General features: G+C 42.8%; 2 protein-coding genes and 1 long non-coding RNA gene across 7 annotated transcripts in view; 1 reads left to right on the plus strand and 2 right to left on the minus strand.

Annotated features, from left to right (window-relative positions):
• LOC121393229 overlaps positions 1 to 17,983 on the minus strand; it is a 30,697-nt gene extending 12,714 nt beyond the window's left edge. The window contains exons 1-3 of one of the 2 annotated variants that reach the window (XR_005960870.1): positions 17,710 to 17,983; positions 14,028 to 14,158; positions 9,545 to 10,359 (exon numbers count right to left, since the gene is read on the minus strand). This is a non-coding gene — a long non-coding RNA (uncharacterized LOC121393229). Of the gene's footprint in view, positions 1 to 9,544; positions 10,360 to 14,027; positions 14,159 to 17,709 lie in introns of those variants that run through there. The other variant, XR_005960877.1, reaches the window with a different exon arrangement.
• The window catches only part of sema6b.L (sema domain, transmembrane domain (TM), and cytoplasmic domain, (semaphorin) 6B L homeolog), an 87,012-nt gene that overhangs the window by 42,158 nt on the left and 22,062 nt on the right, over positions 1 to 22,792 (plus strand). For 3 of the 4 annotated variants that reach the window (XM_018254052.2, XM_018254058.2, XM_041561134.1), the window contains 5 exons: positions 9,214 to 9,276; positions 12,164 to 12,265; positions 13,277 to 13,367; positions 13,514 to 13,633; positions 13,730 to 13,818. In XM_018254052.2, the coding sequence (XP_018109541.1) occupies positions 9,214 to 9,276; positions 12,164 to 12,265; positions 13,277 to 13,367; positions 13,514 to 13,633; positions 13,730 to 13,818 (465 nt within the window). The remainder of the gene's footprint in view (positions 1 to 9,213; positions 9,277 to 12,163; positions 12,266 to 13,276; positions 13,368 to 13,513; positions 13,634 to 13,729; positions 13,819 to 22,792) is intronic. The other variant, XM_041561132.1, reaches the window with a different exon arrangement.
• LOC121393224 overlaps positions 18,232 to 22,792 on the minus strand; it is an 89,366-nt gene continuing 84,805 nt past the window's right edge. The window contains exon 3 of the mRNA XM_041561137.1: positions 18,232 to 21,770. Within this exon, the coding sequence (XP_041417071.1) occupies positions 18,591 to 20,666 (2,076 nt within the window). The 5' untranslated portion in view covers positions 20,667 to 21,770 and the 3' untranslated portion in view covers positions 18,232 to 18,590. The remainder of the gene's footprint in view (positions 21,771 to 22,792) is intronic.

The raw sequence follows: 22,792 nt of genomic DNA on the forward strand, positions 1-22,792 counted from the left end.
GCAAAAATGCTATTTTTTTACAGTATATTGGAATATTAAGCTATTTATCATCAAAGTGTTGTACATGCCCTGTAGTAATCATAATCTTATCTGAAAGTATATAGAGTGCCTTGATCAAAAGTTTATATATTCTTGTTTGGGCTGATAATATACACTTAAAGGGGTGGTTCACTTTTAAGGTAACTTTTATTATGTTATAGAATGGCCAATTCTAAGCAACTTTTGAATTGGTTTTCATTATTTATTTGTAGAGTTTTATAGTTATTTGCCTTTTTTCTGACTCTTTGCAGCTTTCAAATGGGTGTCGCTGACTCCCTTCTAAAAGACAAATGCTCTGTAAGGCTACAAATGTATTGTTATTGTTACTTTTTATTACTGATCCTTCTATTCAGGCCTCTCCTATTCATATTCCAGTCTCTTATTCAAATGAATACATGGTTGCTAGGGTAATTTGGACCCTAGTTACCAGATTGCTTAAGATGCAAATTAAATAGCTGCTGAATAAAAAGCTAAACTCAAAAACCTTCAATAATAAAAAATGAAAACCAATTGCAAATTGTCTTCGAATATCCATCTCTACATCATACATGATGTAGAGAGTGATATTCCAAAACAATTGGCGATTGGTTTTCATTTTTTATTATTGAAGGTTTTTGAGTTATTTAAAAGGTGAACAACCCCTTTAAGTATGATGTAGAGAGTGATATTCTGAGACAATTTGCAATTGGTATTCATTTTTTATTATTGAAGGTTTTTGAGTTATCTCAAAGGTGAACAACCCCTTTAAGTAGACACACAGTTTGAGATGGCAATGAAGGGTGAGAGTCAATGCCTATGTATAAATCAATCAATGGGGGGAATTCCAAAAGTCTAATGCCTCCCTATGTGTCAGATCAATTCTAAGATAACTTGCTCTGCTTTGGTTCACCCAACCTTCATTTCACACCTCTTGTAGGTGTCCCATTAGGGAAGTATTATCATATTAATAGGTATTAGCATTTTATAGTCAGGGCACAAGTCCTATCTAACCTTATAGGTGTAAAAGTCTCATTAAGAAATCAAGTACAACACTGATTAAACAAAAAAGTGTATTTTATACAATTTGATATGTAAAAGGTTTTTAACTTTTGCAAGTGTATTGCATTATTTTACTCGTTTTAGTTTAATGAATGAGGCAATATTAGCAATTTGAGTAAATGTATTATCTAAAGGAAAAGTAAGTAAAATAAACCCCCTCCCCCAAAAATTCTAATTTGATGGCTGACTGCCAGGTTTAGTAAGAGCTAAAGACAAATTCAGAAAAAATGGCATTGAAATGTTGTGCAAAAGACAAAATCCAAAAAGTGTCTGTTTAAAAGACAAATTCACAAAAGTGGAGATAGAGGTTTGTGAATTTGGTGGGAAATCCAACATTTTTATCTTCACTTTTATATTGTCTCAATATCACCACTTTTGTGAATGCCACCCAATGAGAAATTGAGAAACCCTTGTGCATTTCATTCAGGGATGCACGACTTTGCTGGGTACTGAAGCATGGGGAAACCAAAGAAACTGTCAAAGGATCTGCAAAAAAAAAGTATCTCAACGTTATAAATCAGGAATAGGATATAAAAAGATATCCAAATAAAATTACAGTCAGTACTGTTTAAACTATGATGAAGTGAAAAAAATAGAGGTTCTGTCAGGTAGACTAAGAAAAAGGAAGATCATATACCTCTTAGGATACTTAGCATATAAGAATATATTTTCATTTACAGGAAGTTATAGAGGACGTTTACTGGATATTCCAGTAAATGTCTGAGTGGATGCTAAGCTGTCATAGACTAGAGCTTTAGAGTCAGATGGAGTAATGTGTACTTGAAACCAGAGTCAGATTTGCTGACTTTTATAAGGAAAATACTTTCCTTTCTTCTGAATTGAGCCACATACCCCACTACCAGTTACGTTGCCCCAAACCAGCAGCTTTTTCTGTTTGCAACAGCAGCTTAGCCTCTTACCCTTTGTCAGGGGGTCTATAGCATACTCATACAATTAATTTGTTGGATTCAAACCTCCCAACTGTCCTGCATTTGGCACCAGGGCCGGAACTAGGGGTAGGCAGAGTAGACACGTGCCTAAGGCACAAAGGTGGAGGGGCGCCAGGCACGTACTTACTCCTACCCCTAGTCAGGTCCCTTCTCTGCCGACCACCCACTTGTTCTTTTCTTTGTCTATTTGCGATATCGCTTCGCTCCGCGCATGCGCACCAGCGCCTATTCGCGCATGCACACAAGCGTCTTTTTGAGCATGCGCACAATCGCCTAGCTCGCGCACATGCGTGCACCCAGACATCGCCAATGTGACAATGAGCTAAAATATAAGGTCAAGTTGACCATTCAGTAGCTGCAGCATTGAGCCATCATTGGGGAGATATCGAACATGCACCACCAAAGAATTTAAAGGACTCGGTGCTGTTTCTGCTAAGGCAGCTTCACTGCCTGAGAAAATAAAGGGCATCATTCTCATCTATGACAAAAAGACTGCTGTCATTAATGCTAAAGGCAATACACAATATTAAAGGTATGCAAACTTTTGAACAGGAACATTTTATTATTTCTTTCAATGCTATAGTTTTAGTTTAAGTCGAATCACATGAAAAATAAAATAAATCTGTTTTGTCTTAAAAATGGACCACATTTTACAAATTCTGCCAGGGGTATAATTTATGACCACAACTGTATGTTAACACAGTAAAATTCCAAGTTTTAAGACAAGCCTACTTCACTGTTTCACCTTTTTTCTTTTTGTCTTTTTCTCCCTACTTTTGCTTTTTGCTGTTTTCTTCTTCTGGCATCTGCTTATCTAGTTTTTTTATATAATTTTGTCCTTCTGATCTTAATTGTTCTTCTGTTTTGCCTTCCTTTGTCTCATTTCTTTCACAGCCTCCCTTTGTTTTTCTTTATGATCCACATCCAGCATACTCTTCATCAGCCCTAGCTGTTCATTCACATACTGTAAATATCATGAATTAAACATTACTTTTATTTAAGCCTCAGGGGTTTTTCAACAGACTGGTGTGAAAATTTTTACTGTTAAGTTCAATCATGTTTACTCCATGTTCTCCTGTTTTTTACTAATATTGTGAAAAAAACTCCCTTGGAGGTAGGCACTGAGCAGTGAATTTAATTTTCTGTTTGTAGTCTGTATTTGCTAGGGTCAACTGGGAATGTTAAGTAACATGGCATCACTGCTCTTCTACTTTCCTATTCTGTTGATTTATAAAAGGATCACCAGATCACAAATTATACTTGGATTCACTGTGTGGTGCCTAACATATTGGCAGCTTTCCCAGTGAATCAGAATTTCCAGCCCTTTAAAAAGGGGTTAGTCACCTTAATAATTCTAGTATGTTGTAGAATGTTTGGTTAGTCTTAATTTTTTTCCAGCTTTTAAAATGGGGTTCACTGACCACAGCAGCAAAAAAAAAAAATATTGCTATACAGCTACAGTTGTATTGTTATTGCTACTCTTTATTACTTCTCTTTCTGTTCAGGCCTTTCCTATTTATCTTCCAGCCTCTTAATTAACCATTGCCTGGATGCTGGAGTAAGCTTAATAATTATAAAAAAAACTACATGAAAAGCTGTATATTCCCCTAATTTTTCCCCCAAATATCAAAGGTGTCATTTATGTCCTGGGCATAAGATATCCTGAGGGTGCAATAGCTACCATTAGAGCTTTTTCTTCCAGCACTTTTAACCAGGGCATAGCTGCAATTTGTACCTTCTATCGGATTAATAATCCTGTGCAATGTAAAGAGCAGGTGCAAGGCAGCTGTGTAGGTAAATGCTCTACGACTTGCGACTTGCGCAGGGCTGGGTGGAAAAGTGCATTTTCTACTATGCCCAGTTGTAAGGATCAGCCCGGGACTCGAACCTTTATTTCCCAGATTCTGGACATTGTGTGTTCTTTTGAGCCACTGGGGGCTCTTTGAGGCTGATCCTTACCCTTGTGTGTCTTGTGTTTCATGTACCTGTCAGTTTCTAGTGTGTTCCTCCCCATTCTCCACCCACCTCGTTTACCCTCATGTGTTTCCCATTCCCAATTACCGTCCCTTTATTAACCCCGCCCTGAGCTTTGCTCAGGGCTGAGTCATTAATTGTAATCGTATCCTGTATCTGGTCGCTGTATCTTGTTCCAGTGATTCCTTACCTGTATCCCAAGCTCCTGGATTCCAAGCTCCTGTGTTGCCTTGTTCCAGCATTGTTTCCTTATCCTCACCTTCCTGGTAATTACCTTATTTTGAACTGTTCCTGTGTTATTTGCAAGCTCCAAGTAAACCTGCTTTATTTTCACCATGTCTGCCTCCCTTACCATCTTTGGGTACACCCCTGGGCTTCCGCCATATCCTCTCCCAATGGAATGGCTATCCACTATCACAGCGGTTCCACGCTGTAACCCTTACAGAATGACTCAGCCAAACAAGAAGCCCTTGGGAAAGCCCTCCATGCTTTCTTGTCCTGATGTGGAACTACAACTCCCTTGGGGTGGGGAGAATGAGGCAAAAGTCAGCTCCCATTTCTGTGATGATGTCTATCAGGATTTTCTCTCTGACGATGACTGGGAGGATTCAGTCTTCGATGTGGGCTGGGAAGATTCAGATTCGAGCGAAGATGAGCTACAAACTGCTATCTGGCCTGTGTCTGGTCGTCCACCTCCAGTTTCTTGGCCTTTGAAATCCCCACCGCTGTCTGCTCCTGTTCCAGGGCCAGCTATGCCTCTGCAGTCTGCTCCTGTTCCAGGGCCAGCTATGCCTCTGCAGTCTGCTCCTGTTCCAGGGCCAGCTATGCCTCTGCAGTCTGCTCCTGTTCCAGGGCCAGCTATGCCTCTGCAGTCTGCTCCTGTTCCAGGGCCAGCTATGCCTCTGCAGTCTGCTCCTGTTCCAGGGCCAGCTATGCCTCTGCAGTCTGCTCCTGTTCCAGGGCCAGCTATGCCTCTGCAGTCTGCTCCTGTTCCAGGGCCAGCTATGCCTCTGCAGTCTGCTCCTGTTCCAGGGCCAGCTATGCCTCTGCAGTCTGCTCCTGTTCCAGGGCCAGCTATGCCTCTGCAGTCTGCTCCTGTTCCAGGGCCAGCTATGCCTCTGCAGTCTGCTCCTGTTCCAGGGCCAGCTATGCCTCTGCAGTCTGCTCCTGTTCCAGGGCCAGCTATGCCTCTGCAGTCTGCTCCTGTTCCAGGGCCAGCTATGCCTCTGCAGTCTGCTCCTGTTCCAGGGCCAGCTATGCCTCTGCAGTCTGCTCCTGTTCCCTCTACCCCACAGCGGTCTGCTTCAGTTCCCGGTCCTGCTACCCCTCTGCAACAGCTACCTCCAGTCCTGGCCCAGCTTCTGCCTTGTCCTGTGCCCCCAGAAGAGGGGCTTCTGCCTTGTCCTGTGCCCCCAGAAGAGGGGCTTCTGCCTTGTCCTGTGCCCCCAGAAGAGGGGCTTCTGCCTTGTCCTGTGCCCCCAGAAGAGGGGCTTCTGCCTTGTCCTGTGCCCCCAGAAGAGGGGCTTCTGCCTTGTCCTGTGCCCCCAGAAGAGGGGCTTCTGCCTTGTCCTGTGCCCCCAGAAGAGGGGCTTCTGCCTTGTCCTGTGCCCCCAGAAGAGGGGCTTCTGCCTTGTCCTGTGCCCCCAGAAGTGGGGCTTCTGCCTGATCCTGTGCCCCCAGAAGAGGGGCTTCTGCCTTGTCCTGTGCCCCCAGAAGAGGGGCTTCTGTCATGTTCTGTGCCTCCCAAAATGGGGCTTCTGCCGTGCCTAGTACCCCCAAGAGAGGAGGCTTCGCAGCAGCATCGGCTACCCAAGTGTCCAGCTGGACCTTCCCGACGACTGGCTCCCAACTGGCTGTCTGCTGTGCCGGCTTCCCAGCCTGTCCTGTCTGCTGTGCCGGCTTCCCAGCCTGTCCTGTCTGCTGTGCCGGCTTCCCAGCCTGTCCTGTCTGCTGTGCCGGCTTCCCAGCCTGTCCTGTCTGCTGTGCCGGCTTCCCAGCCTGTCCTGTCTGCTGTGCCGGCTTCCCAGCCTGTCCTGTCTGCTGTGCCGGCTTCCCAGCCTGTCCTGTCTGCTGTGCCGCTTCCCAGCCTGTCCTGTCTGCTGTGCCGGCTTCCCAGCCTGTCCTGTCTGCTGTGCCGGCTTCTCAGCAGCTGCCTCCAGTGCCGGTCCCCCAGCAGCTGCCTCTTGTTCCAGTGCTGGCTCCCCGAAAGCTGCCTCCTGTTCCAGTGTTGGTCCTCCAGCAGCTGCCTCCTGCTCCAGTGCCGGCTCCCCGAAAGCAGTCTCTTGCTCCAGTGCCGGTCCCCCAGCAGCTGCCTCTTGTTCCAGTGCTGGCTCCCCGAAAGCTGCCTCCTGTTCCAGTGCCGGTCCTCCAGCAGCTGCCTCCTGTTCCAGTGTTGGTCCTCCAGCAGCTGCCTCCTGCTCCAGTGCCGGCTCCCCGAAAGCAGCCTCTTGCTCCAGTGCCGGTCCCCCAGCAGCTGCCTCCTGTGCCGGCTCTCCGAAAGCTGCCTGCTCCTGTGCCGGCTCCCCGAAAGCTGCCTCTTGTTCCAGTGCCGGTCCTCCAGCAGCTGCCTCCTGTTCCAGTGTTGGTCCTCCAGCAGCTGCCTCCTGCTCCAGTGCCAGCTCCCCGAAAGCAGCCTCCTGCTCCAGTGCCGGCTCCCCGAAAGCAGCCTCCTGCTCCAGTGCCGGCTCCCCGAAAGCAGTCTCTTGTTCCAGTGCCGGTCCCCCAGCAGCTGCCTCTTGTTCCAATGCCGGTCCCCCAGCAGCTGCCTCTTGTTCCAATGCCAGACCCCCAGCAGCTGCCTCCTGTGCCGGCTCTCCGAAAGCTGCCTGCTCCTGTGCCGGCTCCCCGAAAGCTGCCTCTTGTTCCAGTGCCGGTCCTCCAGCAGCTGCCTCCTGTTCCAGTGTTAGTCTTCCAGCAGCTGCCTCCTGCTCCAGTGCCGGCTCCCCGAAAGCAGTCTCTTGCTCCAGTGCCGGTCCCCCAGCAGCTGCCTCTTGTTCCAATGCCAGGCCCCCAGCAGCTGCCTCCTGTGCCGGCTCTCCGAAAGCTGCCTGTTCCTGTGCCGGCTCCCCGAAAGCTGTCTCTGTCAATTTCCATGTCTCCCATTACGTTTTCAGCTCCAGTTCCTACAGTCCAATCTGCAGCTCCTGTGTCTGCAGCTCCTGTGCCAGTGGTCCCGCCTGCAGCTCCTGTGCCAGTGGTCCCGCCTGCAGCTCCTGTGCCAGTGGTCCCGCCTGCAGCTCCTGTGCCAGTGGTCCCGCCTGCAGCTCCTGTGCCAGTGGTCCCGCCTGCAGCTCCTGTGCCAGCAGCCTTGCCGCTTCCAGCCTCTGTGCCAGCAGCCTTGCCGCTTCCAACCTCTGTGCCAACAGCCTTGCTGGGTTCAGCCTGTGAGGACCTGTGTACCATGGCCTCTGGGCCCACAGACAAATCTACTTCTAGACCTGCCATTCCTGCTGCAGGATCTGATAGTTCTGGTGCTCCAGAGTCTACCAGTCTTGTTGCTATTCGTGGTGGTCTTCCTGTTGTCCTGGGCAATCCGCCACCTGTAATGGGTGCCTCTGCTGGTCCGCCACCTGTAATGGGTGCCTCTGCTGGTCCGCCACCTGTAATGGGTGCCTCTGCTGGTCCGCCGCCTGTAATGGGTGCCTTGGCTGGTTCTTCTACTATGCAGGCTGACTCTGGCCATCCATCTGATCTGGCTCCTGACCCTGGCGACTTCTCTGATCTGGCTCCTGACTCTGGCCATCCATCTGATCTGGCTCCTGACCCTGGCGACTTCTCTGATCTGGCTCCTGACTCTGGCGACTTCTCTGATCTGGCTTCCGATCCTGGCGGCTCTCCAGCCTTTGACCCTGGCGGCTCTCCAGCCTTTGACCCTGGCAAACTTTTGTCCCCATCTCCAGTCATTGGACTAAAAAGGATGGGGGTCTTTCGTTGGGTCGCCCGGAGGTCGACCCTTAAGGAGGGGGTACTGTAAGGATCTCGAACCTTTATTTCCCAGATTCTGGACATTGTGTGTTCTTCTGAGCCACTGGGGGCTCTTTGAGGCTGATCCTTACCCTTGTGTGTCTTGTGTTTCATGTACCTGTCAGTTTCTAGTGTGTTCCTCCCCATTCTCCACCCACCTCGTTTACCCTCATGTGTTTCCCATTCCCAATTACCGTCCCTTTATTAACCCCGCCCTGAGCTTTGCTCAGGGCTGAGTCATTAATTGTAATCGTATCCTGTATCTGGTCGCTGTATCTTGTTCGTGATTCCTTACCTGTATCCCAAGCTCCTGGATTCCAAGCTCCTGTGTTGCATTGTTTCCTTATCCTCACCTTCCTGGTAATTACCTTATTTTGAACTGTTCCTGTGTTATTTGCAAGCTCCAAGTAAACCTGCTTTATTTTCACCATGTCTGCCTCCCTTACCATCTATGGGTACACCCCTGGGCTTCCGCCATATCCTCTCCCAATGGAATGGCTATCCACTATCACAGCGGTTCCACGCTGTAACCCTTACACCAGTACTTTGGAAATGACCCTTATTGTTTGTTTCATAGCAGGTCCATGCTAATCATTAAGGGGCCGATTCATCAAGCTCGAGTGAAGGATTCGAAGTAAAAAAACTTCGAATTTCGAAGTGTTTTTTGGGCTACTTCGACCATCGAATGGGCTACTTCGACCTGCGACTGCGACTTCGAATCGAAGGATTCGAACTAAAAATCGTTCGACTATTCGACCATTCGATAGTCGAAGTACTGTCTCTTTAAAAAAAACTTCGACCCCCTACTTCGGCAGCTAAAAGCTACCGAAGTCAATGTTAGCCTATGGGGAAGGTCCCCATAGGCTTTCCTAAGTTTTTTTGATCGAAGGATATTCCTTCGATCGTTGGATTAAAATCCTTCGAATCGTTCGATTCGAAGGATTTAATCGTTCGATCGAAGGAATAATCCTTCGATCGTATGATCGCAGGATTTGCACTAAATCCTTCGACTTCGAATATCGAAGGATTTCAATTCCTAGTCGAATATCGAGGGTTAATTAACCCTCGATATTCGACCCTTGATGAATCGGCCCCTAAATGTTTGTCTTAGGGATGACAATATCCTTTTACAATAGGGAATATCAAAAATTGTATTTCTGCTTCATATAGGGACATTTATGAATGTACTTTTATTTGCTGTTTTTTTGATCATGCATTTAATAGGAGGAATTTTGATTTTTATATACAGAAATTAATCTGGAAATCAAATCACCAAGACATTAATGTATGTCGGATGAAAGGAAAGCAGGAGGTAGGAATTGCACTACTCTTATTCTGTTGTCATTCTGTTATGTAAACACACATGCACCTACACAGTATTACTTGTGCAGCCGTTCCTATATTATATACTGTTCATCTTATTAACTAATATATATTGAATAAAGTACCCCCTATTGTAAAATACAAGGATATTATAAGTCACCGAGGCGTTCCATGACCATATAAAAGCTTTTATACAGGTCATGGAACTCCGAGGTTACTTCTAATATCCTCATGTTTTCCAACAAGGGGTACTTTATTCATTATAATACACAAGATTTAGTGAGTCTTGTGACAAATATGACATCACTACTCACCGTTTATAACTGATGATGTAAAGTCACCTGTCAAATATACTTGAGTACAGTGGTACATATCTTTACTTGCGAATCTCTATGGCACAATCTGCTGCTGCTCTATTGGCATGTAGACATTGATTACATTTTAAAATTATTTATTATAGTCCCCTAAATACCTCTCTTTCCCTTGTGTAGCACCCCCTGCAGTCACAATGTAATTGGCTGTGAAAGTATCTCTGCTTTGATTTCCACTACACACCTATTAGTCTGCTCTTTTATCTACTAAAAAATGTATATGCCCATAAAACTTTTAACGATGTAAAGCTGATAATTCATGCAATGTGTTCTGCACTTCAGTCCTGACAGTCAAAAGAATAATGAAGATGATCTGCCAAATGTTTGTGATCTGTTGTACCTTCAGTTAACAGCGCACCAGTGCAGCCTCAAAATGATTTGGATAACCCAGTCAAGTAAAATCATAGCTGATCTGCTGACAAAAGCTTGGCCAGATGATGTTCTGTTGTCTCACTAAGACAGAAAACCAGAATTTTAGGCAGCTGTGCCAAATTTGCAGCATTTTACAAATTGGCCCATCCAACTTGGGCTACATAATTTGATGGCTTGAATGACAGCTCAGAACCAGCTAGAAAGGAGAGTATGACTGTTGCATAGATTTAACATTTTGGGGGCACATCTCCAGGCTGCCTGTTGGACAGTCCTGCCTTAGGCATGCATCAACTTGCATTTTCATCCAAATGGTACTCCCCAATTAGATGCTGGAGGAGAAAAAAAAATTCTCATATGTTGTAATATTTCTCATATGTAAATAATCCATAATTGCTAAATACTTTGCTAACCTAACAGTAAGTTTTGAAAACTACAGGTAAAGTGATAGGCTATGAACAAGCAAGTCAAATACACTGTGACATATTTACAATATATTGACTATAACCATTATAAAGATGCACACCCCCACATGTCACAAGTATATTCTATATATATTCTATGTATAAACATTTTCATTGTCTTCAGTAGTATTTCCTGCAAATGTTTTTTACGCTGTAGCAGGACTGTGATCAGAAACATACCTGACCGTTTTGGGCTCTGTAACAGTCGGAAATGAAATGCCCCCAGCAGCAGATTTAATTAAGCAAAGTATAATCCTTGTTGGCTGTTATACTTTGTAGGATTCAAAATAATAACTGGATGTGCTATTTTTTGTGTATTTTTATTTTACTTGATGGCTGGCACACACAATGCAGATGTTTTGGTGGTAGTGCTGGTGGTGGGTGTAGGGACATCACTACAGTCACTCACTTTACAACAGCTTGTTGTAAAAAAGTTTTACCAAACATTTTTGATTTTGGCCACAGACACTGCAGCAGTAGAATAATCTTACTATTGCACTCTCTGTGGCCAAATAAAACCAGGTGATAAGCATTTTCTACAACAAGCTCTGTGTGCAATTTCTATGTAAATATATGTAAATATATGTAATAATGGGCTTGATTCAAACATTTATTTTCTTAATGTTTAAGGAGAAAAACTTTTCTCCTAATTCAATTCTACTTTTTCCCAAAGACTTCAATAGAGTTTTTATGTGATAAACAGTGAGAAGTTTTTCTTATTGAATTGCATCTGGCTCTGTGGGTGAGTTTGGAATTGAATAAGGAGATCAGCCTTTTATCATCTAAATGAATCTGGCCAAATATGTGTAAAAGCTACACTGAACTAAAATGTCTCAAATATTTATATTATATTTTAAAAATATTATTCTGTTCACCAAGTAATAATAATAATATTAATAATAAAGCTTCTTGACACTTAACCTCACAGGTCTTTGCACCTAACACTCATTGGGGCAGATTTATCAAAGGTCAAGGTGAATTTTCAAATGAAAAAAAATTCCATTTCCGAGCTATTTTTTGTGAACTTCGACTAGGGAATAGTCCAAATCTTATTCGAATTTGAAACAATTCGAAAATTCGAATAACGAAATTTATCATGTACTGTCTCTTTCCTGCCGAATTGCTGTTTTAGCCTATGGGGACCTCCTTGAACCTATTTGGAGTCAATTGGTGGACTTTGAAAAATCGAAGATCGAATTCGATCAAATGCGTTATTCCTTCAAATCGAATTCGGGCGAATACGGACCTATTAGATTTGAAAACTGAATTATAACATAGAACTCCGGAGAACTAAGGTAGTAGTTCAGTGATTCATTTTATTCATACAGTGCACTGTATGAATATAATGAATCACTGAACTACTACCTTGGTTCTCCGGAGTTCTATGTTATAATTGAGTAAGTCTGCAGGTCTGGCGGGGCCCTGACTCTGAAGTGGAACCAGACATAATAACAAAAGGAGTACATCATCCATAAGACTAGATTTGAAAATTGACCTATTCAACCAAAAAAAAACTTCGACTTAATTTAGGTTGGTCTTTTTTTAATTGGAATTTCGACGTTTTTTCAATTCGACCCTTGATAAATATGCCCCCTTGTGTCCTGAATCATTCATTTTGACCTCTTGTTTTCACTGGTACACGTCCCAATCACTGGTCCCTCTCTTCCCACAGGACGAGTGCAGGAACTTTGTGAAGGTTCTTCTTTTGAGAGACTACCAAACTTTGTTCATTTGTGGAACCAATGCTTTCAACCCAGTGTGTGCTGACTACAGTGTACGTGAGATCCCCTTCGTGCAAGGAACCAATTTGCATGCAAATATTAAGGGGCATATTTATTAACATTTGGAGACAAACATCAGTGGAGATGTTGCCCATATCAACCAGCTTTTGTTATTTAATAATTTGTAGGTGACTGTTCTAATCTAATTGCTAATTGACTGCCATGGGCAACGTCATTGGTGCTGTTTGTTTCCAATGTTAAGGAATATGCCCCTTAGTGGCCCTTCCTGCTTCATTCTTCACTCCTCCTCTACTGCAATATATTGAACTACTGTTTTAGCCCCTTTGTGAGAAACATGTGCTACTAAAGCTTTGCAACAAAGGGACTAAGTTTTACCTGCAACTTACTAGCTGCTTTCAAATTAAAACTCCCAAACTTGGCTGCCCTTTTATTAGACACCAGTGGGATCACCTGACTATAGTTGGGACGGGTGGGAGCTACAACATGGAGCTGGTCACTGCTCCTGTATAACTATAACAAACAAGGGAAAGTTGTTCTCAACACTAATTTGCTTTACTAATAACTTAGTCCCTTTGTAAAATGTATAATGAAGCAATAGAATTCTTAATGAATCAGATGAAAATTGATCATAGGACTGGCCAGATATGGGATGACTTTGACGTAGTTGGCAAGCTTAAATATATTGCAATATATGGACAAACAATCTCTGTTTTGTTTAAAGGGTAAGGCATTTTCAGTAGCAGTATGCACAAAATGTCTGTCTTAAATATATTGATAATGGGTTGAGTGCAGAGGACTCCTGTATTTGTCTATATGTATTTTGTGGTCACAGCCTCATTGCACCCCCACCTAATGGTTTTAAAAATTAGTGGTGAGCACAACGTTCCCTTGAGATATATATATGTCGTTTAGTTAATAAAAACATTTTTTCAATTTAAGTCCTGAGAGTGCGGACCTTCTTTGTGGGATATATATATATATATATATATATATATATATATATATTATATTTAAAATTTATTTTTCTTTCCCAACACCCGTAGACTGACACTCTGGAGCAGGTTGGAGACACTATTAGTGGAATGGCACGATGTCCATATGATCCCAAACATGCAAATGTTGCTCTATTTGCAGGTAAGTTCAAAACTGGTTATTCTGAAAGTGAAACAGTGAAAAGAGGAATAGAACATGTACACAGCTGTACAGTCAGATATAGACTGATTTCAGTAACATCCTCACCACAGTCATTACACAGCATTCTCTTTTTCCCCCTCTTTTAGATGGAATGCTCTTCACTGCTACAGTAACAGATTTCCTGGCTATAGATGCTGTTTTGTATCGCAGCCTTGGCCCAAGTCTAGCTCTACGCAGTGTAAAACATGACTCCAAATGGTTCAAGGGTGAGGGAAATAACTTAAGGCACAAATGTATTTCTACATTTGTGGGTAATAGTCTGCCTTTTGGTTTTCATTGACAGTTTTGTTTTCTGCCCTTAGATCCATATTTTATTCATGCAGTGGAATGGAGAGAGCACGTGTATTTCTTTTTCACGGAGGTTGCAATGGAGTTCAACTACCTTGAGAAGGTGCCCATTTTATTTACCTAAATAATATACAAATAAATGCCCTACATTGGTTTTATTACCTGTAACACACCTATGTAGTAGGTTCATCTAGATTTATGAAATTTTACCTTACATCTATCAAGTTCCTTGCAAATTTGTTCATACCTTCATTTAAAAGAGAATAAAAGGTGTAATTACTGGGTGGTATCCCAGTAATTATAATTTCTTACCTGATACCCTGGGCCAGTGCTCCTATTCTCGAAAAAAGTTAATTGTCGCTTCTTTTGTCTTCTCTTTGTTCTGGTCTGGGCAGAAGCATGGACAGGCTTTATCACTCTACTGCACATATGCATGCCTGGGCCTGGAGAAAAGAGGACAGTAGAAGAAGAATATTCGAATGAATTAGCTTCTACAGAAATACCCCAGATTGGTTCCATTTACTGCTAACAGGAGTGATTACCGGGGGTTTCTAACATTTTGGAACCCCCAATGATTATGCCTTTAATGAATAAAACATTCGACACTGATATTATGTTTGCTGTGATATTTTAATTTTAAAACACTGAACGCAAAATTAATTTTTGAATATTGTTTTATTATATAAATAAATCTTAAGAAATCTTAAAAAAAAACTGAATTATGTTATTTATATAAATATTTAGTAGGGACACTTTAATATTCTTAGAGATCCCTTTTGCAGCAATACCAGTTCGTAAGTCTTTTGAGATAAATGAATACCAGCTGTTTCAGAGTGATTTTATTCCATTCATTTGTTAAAGTTTTTATTTTGCATTTTTAAACACACGTATAGTTACATAGTTAAATCGGGTTGAAAAAAGACAGTCCACCAAGTTCAACCCCTCCAAATGAAAACCCAGCATTCATACAGACACACCCCTCCATACCTTCACATAAATTATATATACCTATATCTTTACTAAATATAGAGTTTAGTATCACAATAGCCTTTGATATTACGTCTGTCCAAGAAATCATCCAAGCCCCTTTTAAAAGCATTAACAGAATCAGCCATCACAACATCACCTGGCAGTGCATTCCACAACCTCACTGTCCTCAATGTAAAGAACCACCTATGTTGCTTCAAATTAAAGTTTTTTTTCTTGTAGTCTGAAGGGGTGGCCTCTGGTGCGGTGATCCTCTTTATGGGTAAAAAGGTCCCCTGCTATTTGTCTATAGTGTCCTCTAATGTACTTGTAAAGTGTAATCATGTCCCCTCGCAAGCGCCTTTTTTCCAGAGAAAACAACCCCAACCTTGACAGTCTACTTTCATAATTAAAATCTTCCATCCCTCTAACCAGTTTAGTTGCATGTCTCTGCACTCTCTCCAGCTCACTTATATACCTTGGACTGGAGTCCAAAACTGCACTGCATGCTCCAGGTGAGGCCTTACCAGGCACCTATAAAGAGGCATAATTATGTTTTCATCCCTTGAGTTAATGCCCTTTTTTATGCAAGAGAGAACTTTATTTGCGGCCACAGAATGACACCGCTCAGAATTAGACAATTACTTAACCCTAGATCCTTCTCAGTTAAGGAAACTCCCAACACACTGCCATTTAGTGTATAACTTGCATTTATATTATTTTTGCCAAAAAAACAATATTGAACCTCATTTTCCAGTTTGCTAGCCAGTTTTCGAACTTAGTCAAATAACTCTGCAAAGTGGCAGCATCCTGCATTGAACCTATAGTTCTGCACAATTGAGTATCATCTATTTCCAAGATGGAGATACATAGTAGGTGGCAATTAAAGTAAATATATTGCCTCCTGAGCATTCAGCGGTAAACAGAGGTCCAGTTGGACTCATTTATACTTTAGTTTATGGCCTGTGTACATTCTATACCAGGAACATTATATGCTAATTGCTACATGCAGCTTACCTGGACTGGTATCTTAAGCCACATACCCTATTCTTTTTTGGGGTAACTTTCTTCCCATTTGTGATCAATTATTGTTGCTTTACTTTCTCATATTTTTATTGTTTCTGCTTTGATTTATCTTCCTCTCTGTTTACCTACTGCATTCAGTCCCTTTCTTTGTTTTGGATAGTGTTACTTTGGCTTTTGGGAGCAAATTTCAGTTTTTTTAGGGGACTGGACTGTTTTCTTGCAATATTTTTGCACTAGCCATTCTTATTTCTATTTTAACAATATACCTTTTTAATAGCAGCAGCCCTTCAGCATGACTCTACCACCATCATACTTCACACATTCATACTGCAAAATGATGTGGGTTAATCATATCAAGATTCATGGTGACCTGTCAAATAATGTGTAACCTGCATTTTTTTGGGCATTGCAGGCTACCAGAAATTTTTTTATGGTGAAGCCCATGCCCCAAATGTTACACCTCTGGTTGAGGACACATGTGAACTTAGGGTTGCCACCTTTTCTGGAAAAAAAATACTGGCCTTCTTATATATTTATCATTTTTCCATACCTATAACATTGGGATCAACCAACATTTTTACTGGCCAGTCTGGTAAAATACCAACCAGGTGGCAACCCTATGTGGACTCCAGAAACCCCAGTTTTCATAACTTACAACTGAGACAAAAGCTGCAAACAATCTCCACCAAAGAGGCCGCACTGCTCAGGACTTATTGCAAACAAAAACTTTTATTAGAGAATCTAACGTTTTGGCTGTACCACCAGCCTTTGTCAAAGTTACGTGCATACAAACAGATTACCCTTAAATACCCAAAATCTGGCGCGAAAATCCACCAGCCCTCCCTCAGGTGACGTGTTCAAAAGAAACCCGAGTGTCAGGTGATACTAGTAAAGTCCATAACTGTCAGGTGATACTAGTAAAGTCCATAACAATCAGCTGTTCACAGCGGGACATACTGGGAAAAGTTTGTAGTCTTTAAGTGATACCGTTCCACACATAGTAACAATCATATCAATACATATTTAAGTAACAATTTAACGATATGCTACATGATCGCTACTATTTAGCTAATCCGCCCTGTCGCTGGAAGCACTCAACCTGTGGGGAAAGAAGGAACTCGCAGGTAAATATAGTGTCAGGTCTGGGTTTACCTCCTCTCTGTAGTGATCACCCATAATCGTCCGTATAAACACCCACACCAATGTGCATACCCTCAATCAGCAAAGTCATGAGCTCCATGTCGTGTCTATAACCACGTACCCAGACACACCCTGTGATGTGCTCGCACCAAAAACGCTGTCACTGTCTATTTGTATTGAGAACGATCGTATACGTTTTCCGAGGCGCTGTCACAGCAACCCTCCTGTCGGTTCATTCAGTGTAGCGTCTTGGCAGCGCACTCATTATGCATCAGTCAGATCCGTGTTTGTACTAGGTCTATCATAACCTTCCGTGGTGTGTGCAATTTAACCTGACACTCGGGTTTCTTTTGAACACGTCACCTGAGGGAGGGCTGGTGGATTTTCGCGCCAGATTTTGGGTATTTAAGGGTAATCTGTTTGTATGCATGTAACTTTGACAAAGGCTGGTGGTACAGCCGAAACGTTGGATTCTCTAATAAAAGTTTTTGTTTGCAATAAGTCCTGAGCAGTGCGGCCTCTTTGGTGGAGAATATATATATATATATATATAGTTCAATATGAGACACCTGCACTCTATCCTCTGTAGTTCCTTGCCGGGTGCTCGGTCAAAAGGATATGTATCAATTGAAGATGGACCAGCACTCCGTTTTCTTTATCAAAAGTGTTTATTCAATACACTGTGCATCCAACGTTTCGGCCCGCATTGGGGCCTTTATCAAGGATAAAGTGTGTGTGGCTTAGTGCCCAATATTTATACCCACAATTCCCTCATTAGCAACGTCATGATGACCTCATTACAACACTCAATTAACAATTCAACACATATGATGAGTGGTTAATCACAATAAAAAAGGTGTACCTTCATATTTGTGTCAATAGGTGTCAGCAAAATACTGTGCATTTAATCTGTGCTCATATTCCATTGAAGTGAGTTAAAAAACTGTTACAAATCAATCTCCTTGTTTCCAAGGCCGATGGATACACAAATACAGCACCTGTGAATCAAGATAAGCCTTATCTTAGTAAATTGCAACATATTATCAATTGTGACATACAATCATATAAGGGAAACGGCATTTGTTACAATTATTCCAACCCTCTTTTATATGTCTCCATGCTCCTAAAACTTGAATTTTCAGGTGCTGAAATAGGGGAAAGAGTTGTAGTATTTAAGTTAGGAAACAACCCAGGGATTGTTGACCGTTTAACCCCCTAGGTGCCACGCATCCCAATTCATATATCCAATATGCTTCCCTCTTTAGGAGCATATTATCATAATCTCCCCCTCTTGCTCTCTTGGGGATCTGCTCTATGGGCATGCATCTAAACGCTGCCGGGCTGTGTTTAGCCTCGGCCCAGTGTTTGGCCACCGGCTGTTGTGAAATGTCCTGTCTCTTGCCTTTATCTTTTTTACACTTATCTGGATCTAATGCAGCTCTTATACTGGACCTATGCATTGCCATCCTCTCTTTCAACTGCCTAATCGTCTTTCCACAATAAATAAGTCCACAGGGACATTTCACAATATAGATCACCATAGATGAATCACAGGACATCCTTTGTCTGATATTATATCTCCTCCCTGTGTGTGGGTGGGTGAAATATGTACCTTGTATTAGTGAACTGCAGAGTATACAACCCATACATTTAAACACCCCTGGGCGCTGTGTTAGAAAATGTTGGGCCTGCCTCCCCTGGTATTTACTCACTGGATCCGATGGGCTCAATATTTCCTTCAAGTTACTCCCCCCTTGCGTAACTAAACTTGGGCCTGTCTGGTAACTTTTTAGAGATGGTGTCGTCCGTTTTCAAAATGGGCCAGTGTCTCAGCACACTATCGTTCACCACAGCACTGTTAGCCCCATACTTACTAACATAGTAAATATCGTTGCCCCCACCTCTATTTCTGACATTTTGGTGCTCTTCCTGCTCCAATAAGACCTCCTCACGATCCAGGGAAAGAGCCCATTGCTTGGTATCCAAAAGTAGTTTACTGGGGTACCCCCTATCCAGGAATTTACCATACATTTCCATAAGATCTTCTGATCTTTTCTTGGGGTCACTGTCAATACGTACCACCCTAAGCATCTGTGACTTGGGCAGCGAGTTCAAAAGGTGCCTAGGGTGGTTACTATGGTAATGGGTGAGCGTATTCCTATCAGTCGGCTTTCTATATACACATGTCTGCAACTGACTATTCTCTTTGTACACCTTAACATCCAGAAAATCTATCTGCTGCAGATCATACTTAGCCGTAAATTTCACTGGGCTATCTAGATCGTTTAGATATCCGACAAATTCATCTAATTTATCAATAGGACCTAGCCATACATAGAAAACATCATCTATGTATCGTCTATAGAATGCCCCATACTGTCTAAACAGTGGATGGCACAATATGTGGTCAGATTCAAATTTATGCATAAACGCATTAGCATAAGCTGGGGCTACTTTTGACCCCATAGCTGTGCCCGTGCGTTGTACAAAATATTCGTTCTCAAACTTAAAATAATTCTTATGCAAAATAAACCTAAGGAGGTCTAGCATAAACTCCACAGGTGGGCCCGTATATAATGCATTGCCTATAACCAATTCCTGCACTGCCTCCACACCAGCATCATGGGGGATGCAGGTGTACAGGCTCTGTACATCCATGGTTACCAACACCATATCTGTAATGGGACAACTTATACTGCGAATCATTTTGAGAAAATCGTTTGTGTCTTTCAGATAACTAGTCATATTCTGTACACATGGTTGCAGCAAAGAGTCCACATAAGCTGCTATGCCCTCATTCAAAGAGCCATTCGAGGAAATGATAGGACGCCCTGGGGGCGTATGTAGGCTTTTATGGCCTTTTGGCAGCGTGTATATTACTGGTCGAATGGGGTGTGCTGGTAGGAAGAACTCACACATACTTTCAGTAACCCACCCATTACTCTTAGCCATCTGTAATAACAGTCTCAGTTCATTTTGGAAGTTCACGGTGGGATCAAATGACAGTCTATTGTACTTAGTGGTATCAGCCAACTGGGACAGGAGTTCTTGCTTGTAATAGGAATAGTTCATAACCACAATCCCTCCTCCCTTGTCCGCAGTTTTAATAATAATGTCCTTATTTTGTTTTAAGGACTTAATTGCTTCCTTCTCAACCACAGTCAAATTTCCCCTCCACTTGCGTCTTTTGTTATAATGGGACATTACATCCGCGTCAAGCATGCGGTTAAAAGTTTTAATGGAGGCATTGCTGCTGATCGGATCGTAGGTGCTGGCTAGTTTGAATTTCTCTATGGCTGGAGACATACTTCTAGCATTCTCACTCAACCCATCCGCAGCTGCTGTAGTTAAACCCGGGGCCTGTTCCGAGTCAGCATCCTCTATATGCGGGAACCTGTGGACAGAGCCTGTACCCTGAGCATATTTCTCCTTTAACCTAACATGCCTTGAAAATTTAAAGTTATCCACAGTGTGTGAAAATGGATCGCCACTCACCATAGGTACGTAGCCAAGGCCCCTCCTTAGTAGCGATGCCTCCGATGCTGTAAGTATGTATGAGGATATGTTGAAGATCAGCTCCTCTTCTTGGCCCCGGTCTCCGCCTGGGGCTTCCGTGATCTTGTATTTGCGGGTATTCGATTTGCCACCACGGCGGGTGGCCTTCCTGGATCCACGTTGTCTCCTGGGCGATGTCCTAAAAAACGCACCTGGCCTCGATTTTGCGGTGATCCTGTTGCGCTTCCTATTGCGGCTGCTTCCTCCTCGCTTTCCGACGCTCCACTTGTCATGGATCGCCCTGGTGACCTGCGCGAACGCCATTCTGCCCTCCTTCTCCTCGGTGCGCCGCTCTGCTGCCAGCGGTATACTGCACCCTCCTTATAATCTTGGTGCACACGAAGACGCTTGGCACTCTTGAAGGAGAGCAGTTCGGCCTTGTATTTGCCGACTTGCTCTTGCAGACGCCCAGGCCAATCCGCTTCCTTATCGCTCCGCAATGTCTCTAGGTGAGCTGCCTCGAAGCTGGACAGCTCACTCCTCACAGAAGTTAACTCCCTCCCTGCCTCCTCGATCACTAGCAACATGAGATCGAGGGAGCAACGGTCAAGTATCTGGCACCAACGGGTGCAGAAAGCCGGGTTGTTTCTCCCCAGAGTCGGCGTGCTGTTAAGCCGAAAGCCTCTTGGAATCTTGCTCTCCCTATAATAATCCGACAGGGAGACACCATGAAGGTGCAGCTCGGCTTCTTTCTTCCGCAGTCTCAACAACTCGTGGTAAGCCTCCTTAGCTCCCAACTTGCCAAATGTTTCCTCATATGTTTCCGAGAACAAGATCCTGCTTATTTCCTCTCTGGTGAAATTTTCCCCTTGTTTTGTGTTCCTCTGGTTGTCATCATCCATGACGTCCACGAAACGAGGTTCTTTCCACAAATATCAATCGGGGGTGCAAGGTGTAATTAGGGAAGCTGATCCCAATATACAGTTCAATATGAGACACCTGCACTCTATCCTCTGTAGTTCCTTGCCGGGTGCTCGGTCAAAAGGATATGTATCAATTGAAGATGGACCAGCACTCCGTTTTCTTTATCAAAAGTGTTTATTCAATACACTGTGCATCCAACGTTTCGGCCCGCATTGGGGCCTTTATCAAGGATAAAGTGTGTGTGGCTTAGTGCCCAATATTTATACCCACAATTCCCTCATTAGCAACGTCATGATGACCTCATTACAACACTCAATTAACAATTCAACACATATGATGAGTGGTTAATCACAATAAAAAAGGTGTACCTTCATATTTGTGTCAATAGGTGTCAGCAAAATACTGTGCATTTAATCTGTGCTCATATTCCATTGAAGTGAGTTAAAAAACTGTTACAAATCAATCTCCTTGTTTCCAAGGCCGATGGATACACAAATACAGCACCTGTGAATCAAGATAAGCCCCTGTGGACTTATTTATTGTGGAAAGACGATTAGGCAGTTGAAAGAGAGGATGGCAATGCATAGGTCCAGTATAAGAGCTGCATTAGATCCAGATAAGTGTAAAAAAGATAAAGGCAAGAGACAGGACATTTCACAACAGCCGGTGGCCAAACACTGGGCCGAGGCTAAACACAGCCCGGCAGCGTTTAGATGCATGCCCATAGAGCAGATCCCCAAGAGAGCAAGAGGGGGAGATTATGATAATATGCTCCTAAAGAGGGAAGCATATTGGATATATGAATTGGGATGCGTGGCACCTAGGGGGTTAAACGGTCAACAATCCCTGGGTTGTTTCCTAACTTAAATACTACAACTCTTTCCCCTATTTCAGCACCTGAAAATTCAAGTTTTAGGAGCATGGAGACATATAAAAGAGGGTTGGAATAATTGTAACAAATGCCGTTTCCCTTATATGATTGTATGTCACAATTGATAATATGTTGCAATTTACTAAGATAAGGCTTATCTTGATTCACAGGTGCTGTATTTGTGTATCCATCGGCCTTGGAAACAAGGAGATTGATTTGTAACAGTTTTTTAACTCACTTCAATGGAATATGAGCACAGATTAAATGCACAGTATTTTGCTGACACCTATTGACACAAATATGAAGGTACACCTTTTTTATTGTGATTAACCACTCATCATATGTGTTGAATTGTTAATTGAGTGTTGTAATGAGGTCATCATGACGTTGCTAATGAGGGAATTGTGGGTATAAATATTGGGCACTAAGCCACACACACTTTATCCTTGATAAAGGCCCCAATGCGGGCCGAAACGTTGGATGCACAGTGTATTGAATAAACACTTTTGATAAAGAAAACGGAGTGCTGGTCCATCTTCAATTGATATATATATATATATATATATATATAGATATATCTATATATAGATATATATATATATATATATATATATATATATATATATATATATATATATATATATATATATATATA

The sequence above is a fragment of the Xenopus laevis genome, chromosome 1L (genome assembly GCF_017654675.1).
Source record: "Xenopus laevis strain J_2021 chromosome 1L, Xenopus_laevis_v10.1, whole genome shotgun sequence".
Taxonomy (NCBI): domain Eukaryota; kingdom Metazoa; phylum Chordata; class Amphibia; order Anura; family Pipidae; genus Xenopus; species Xenopus laevis.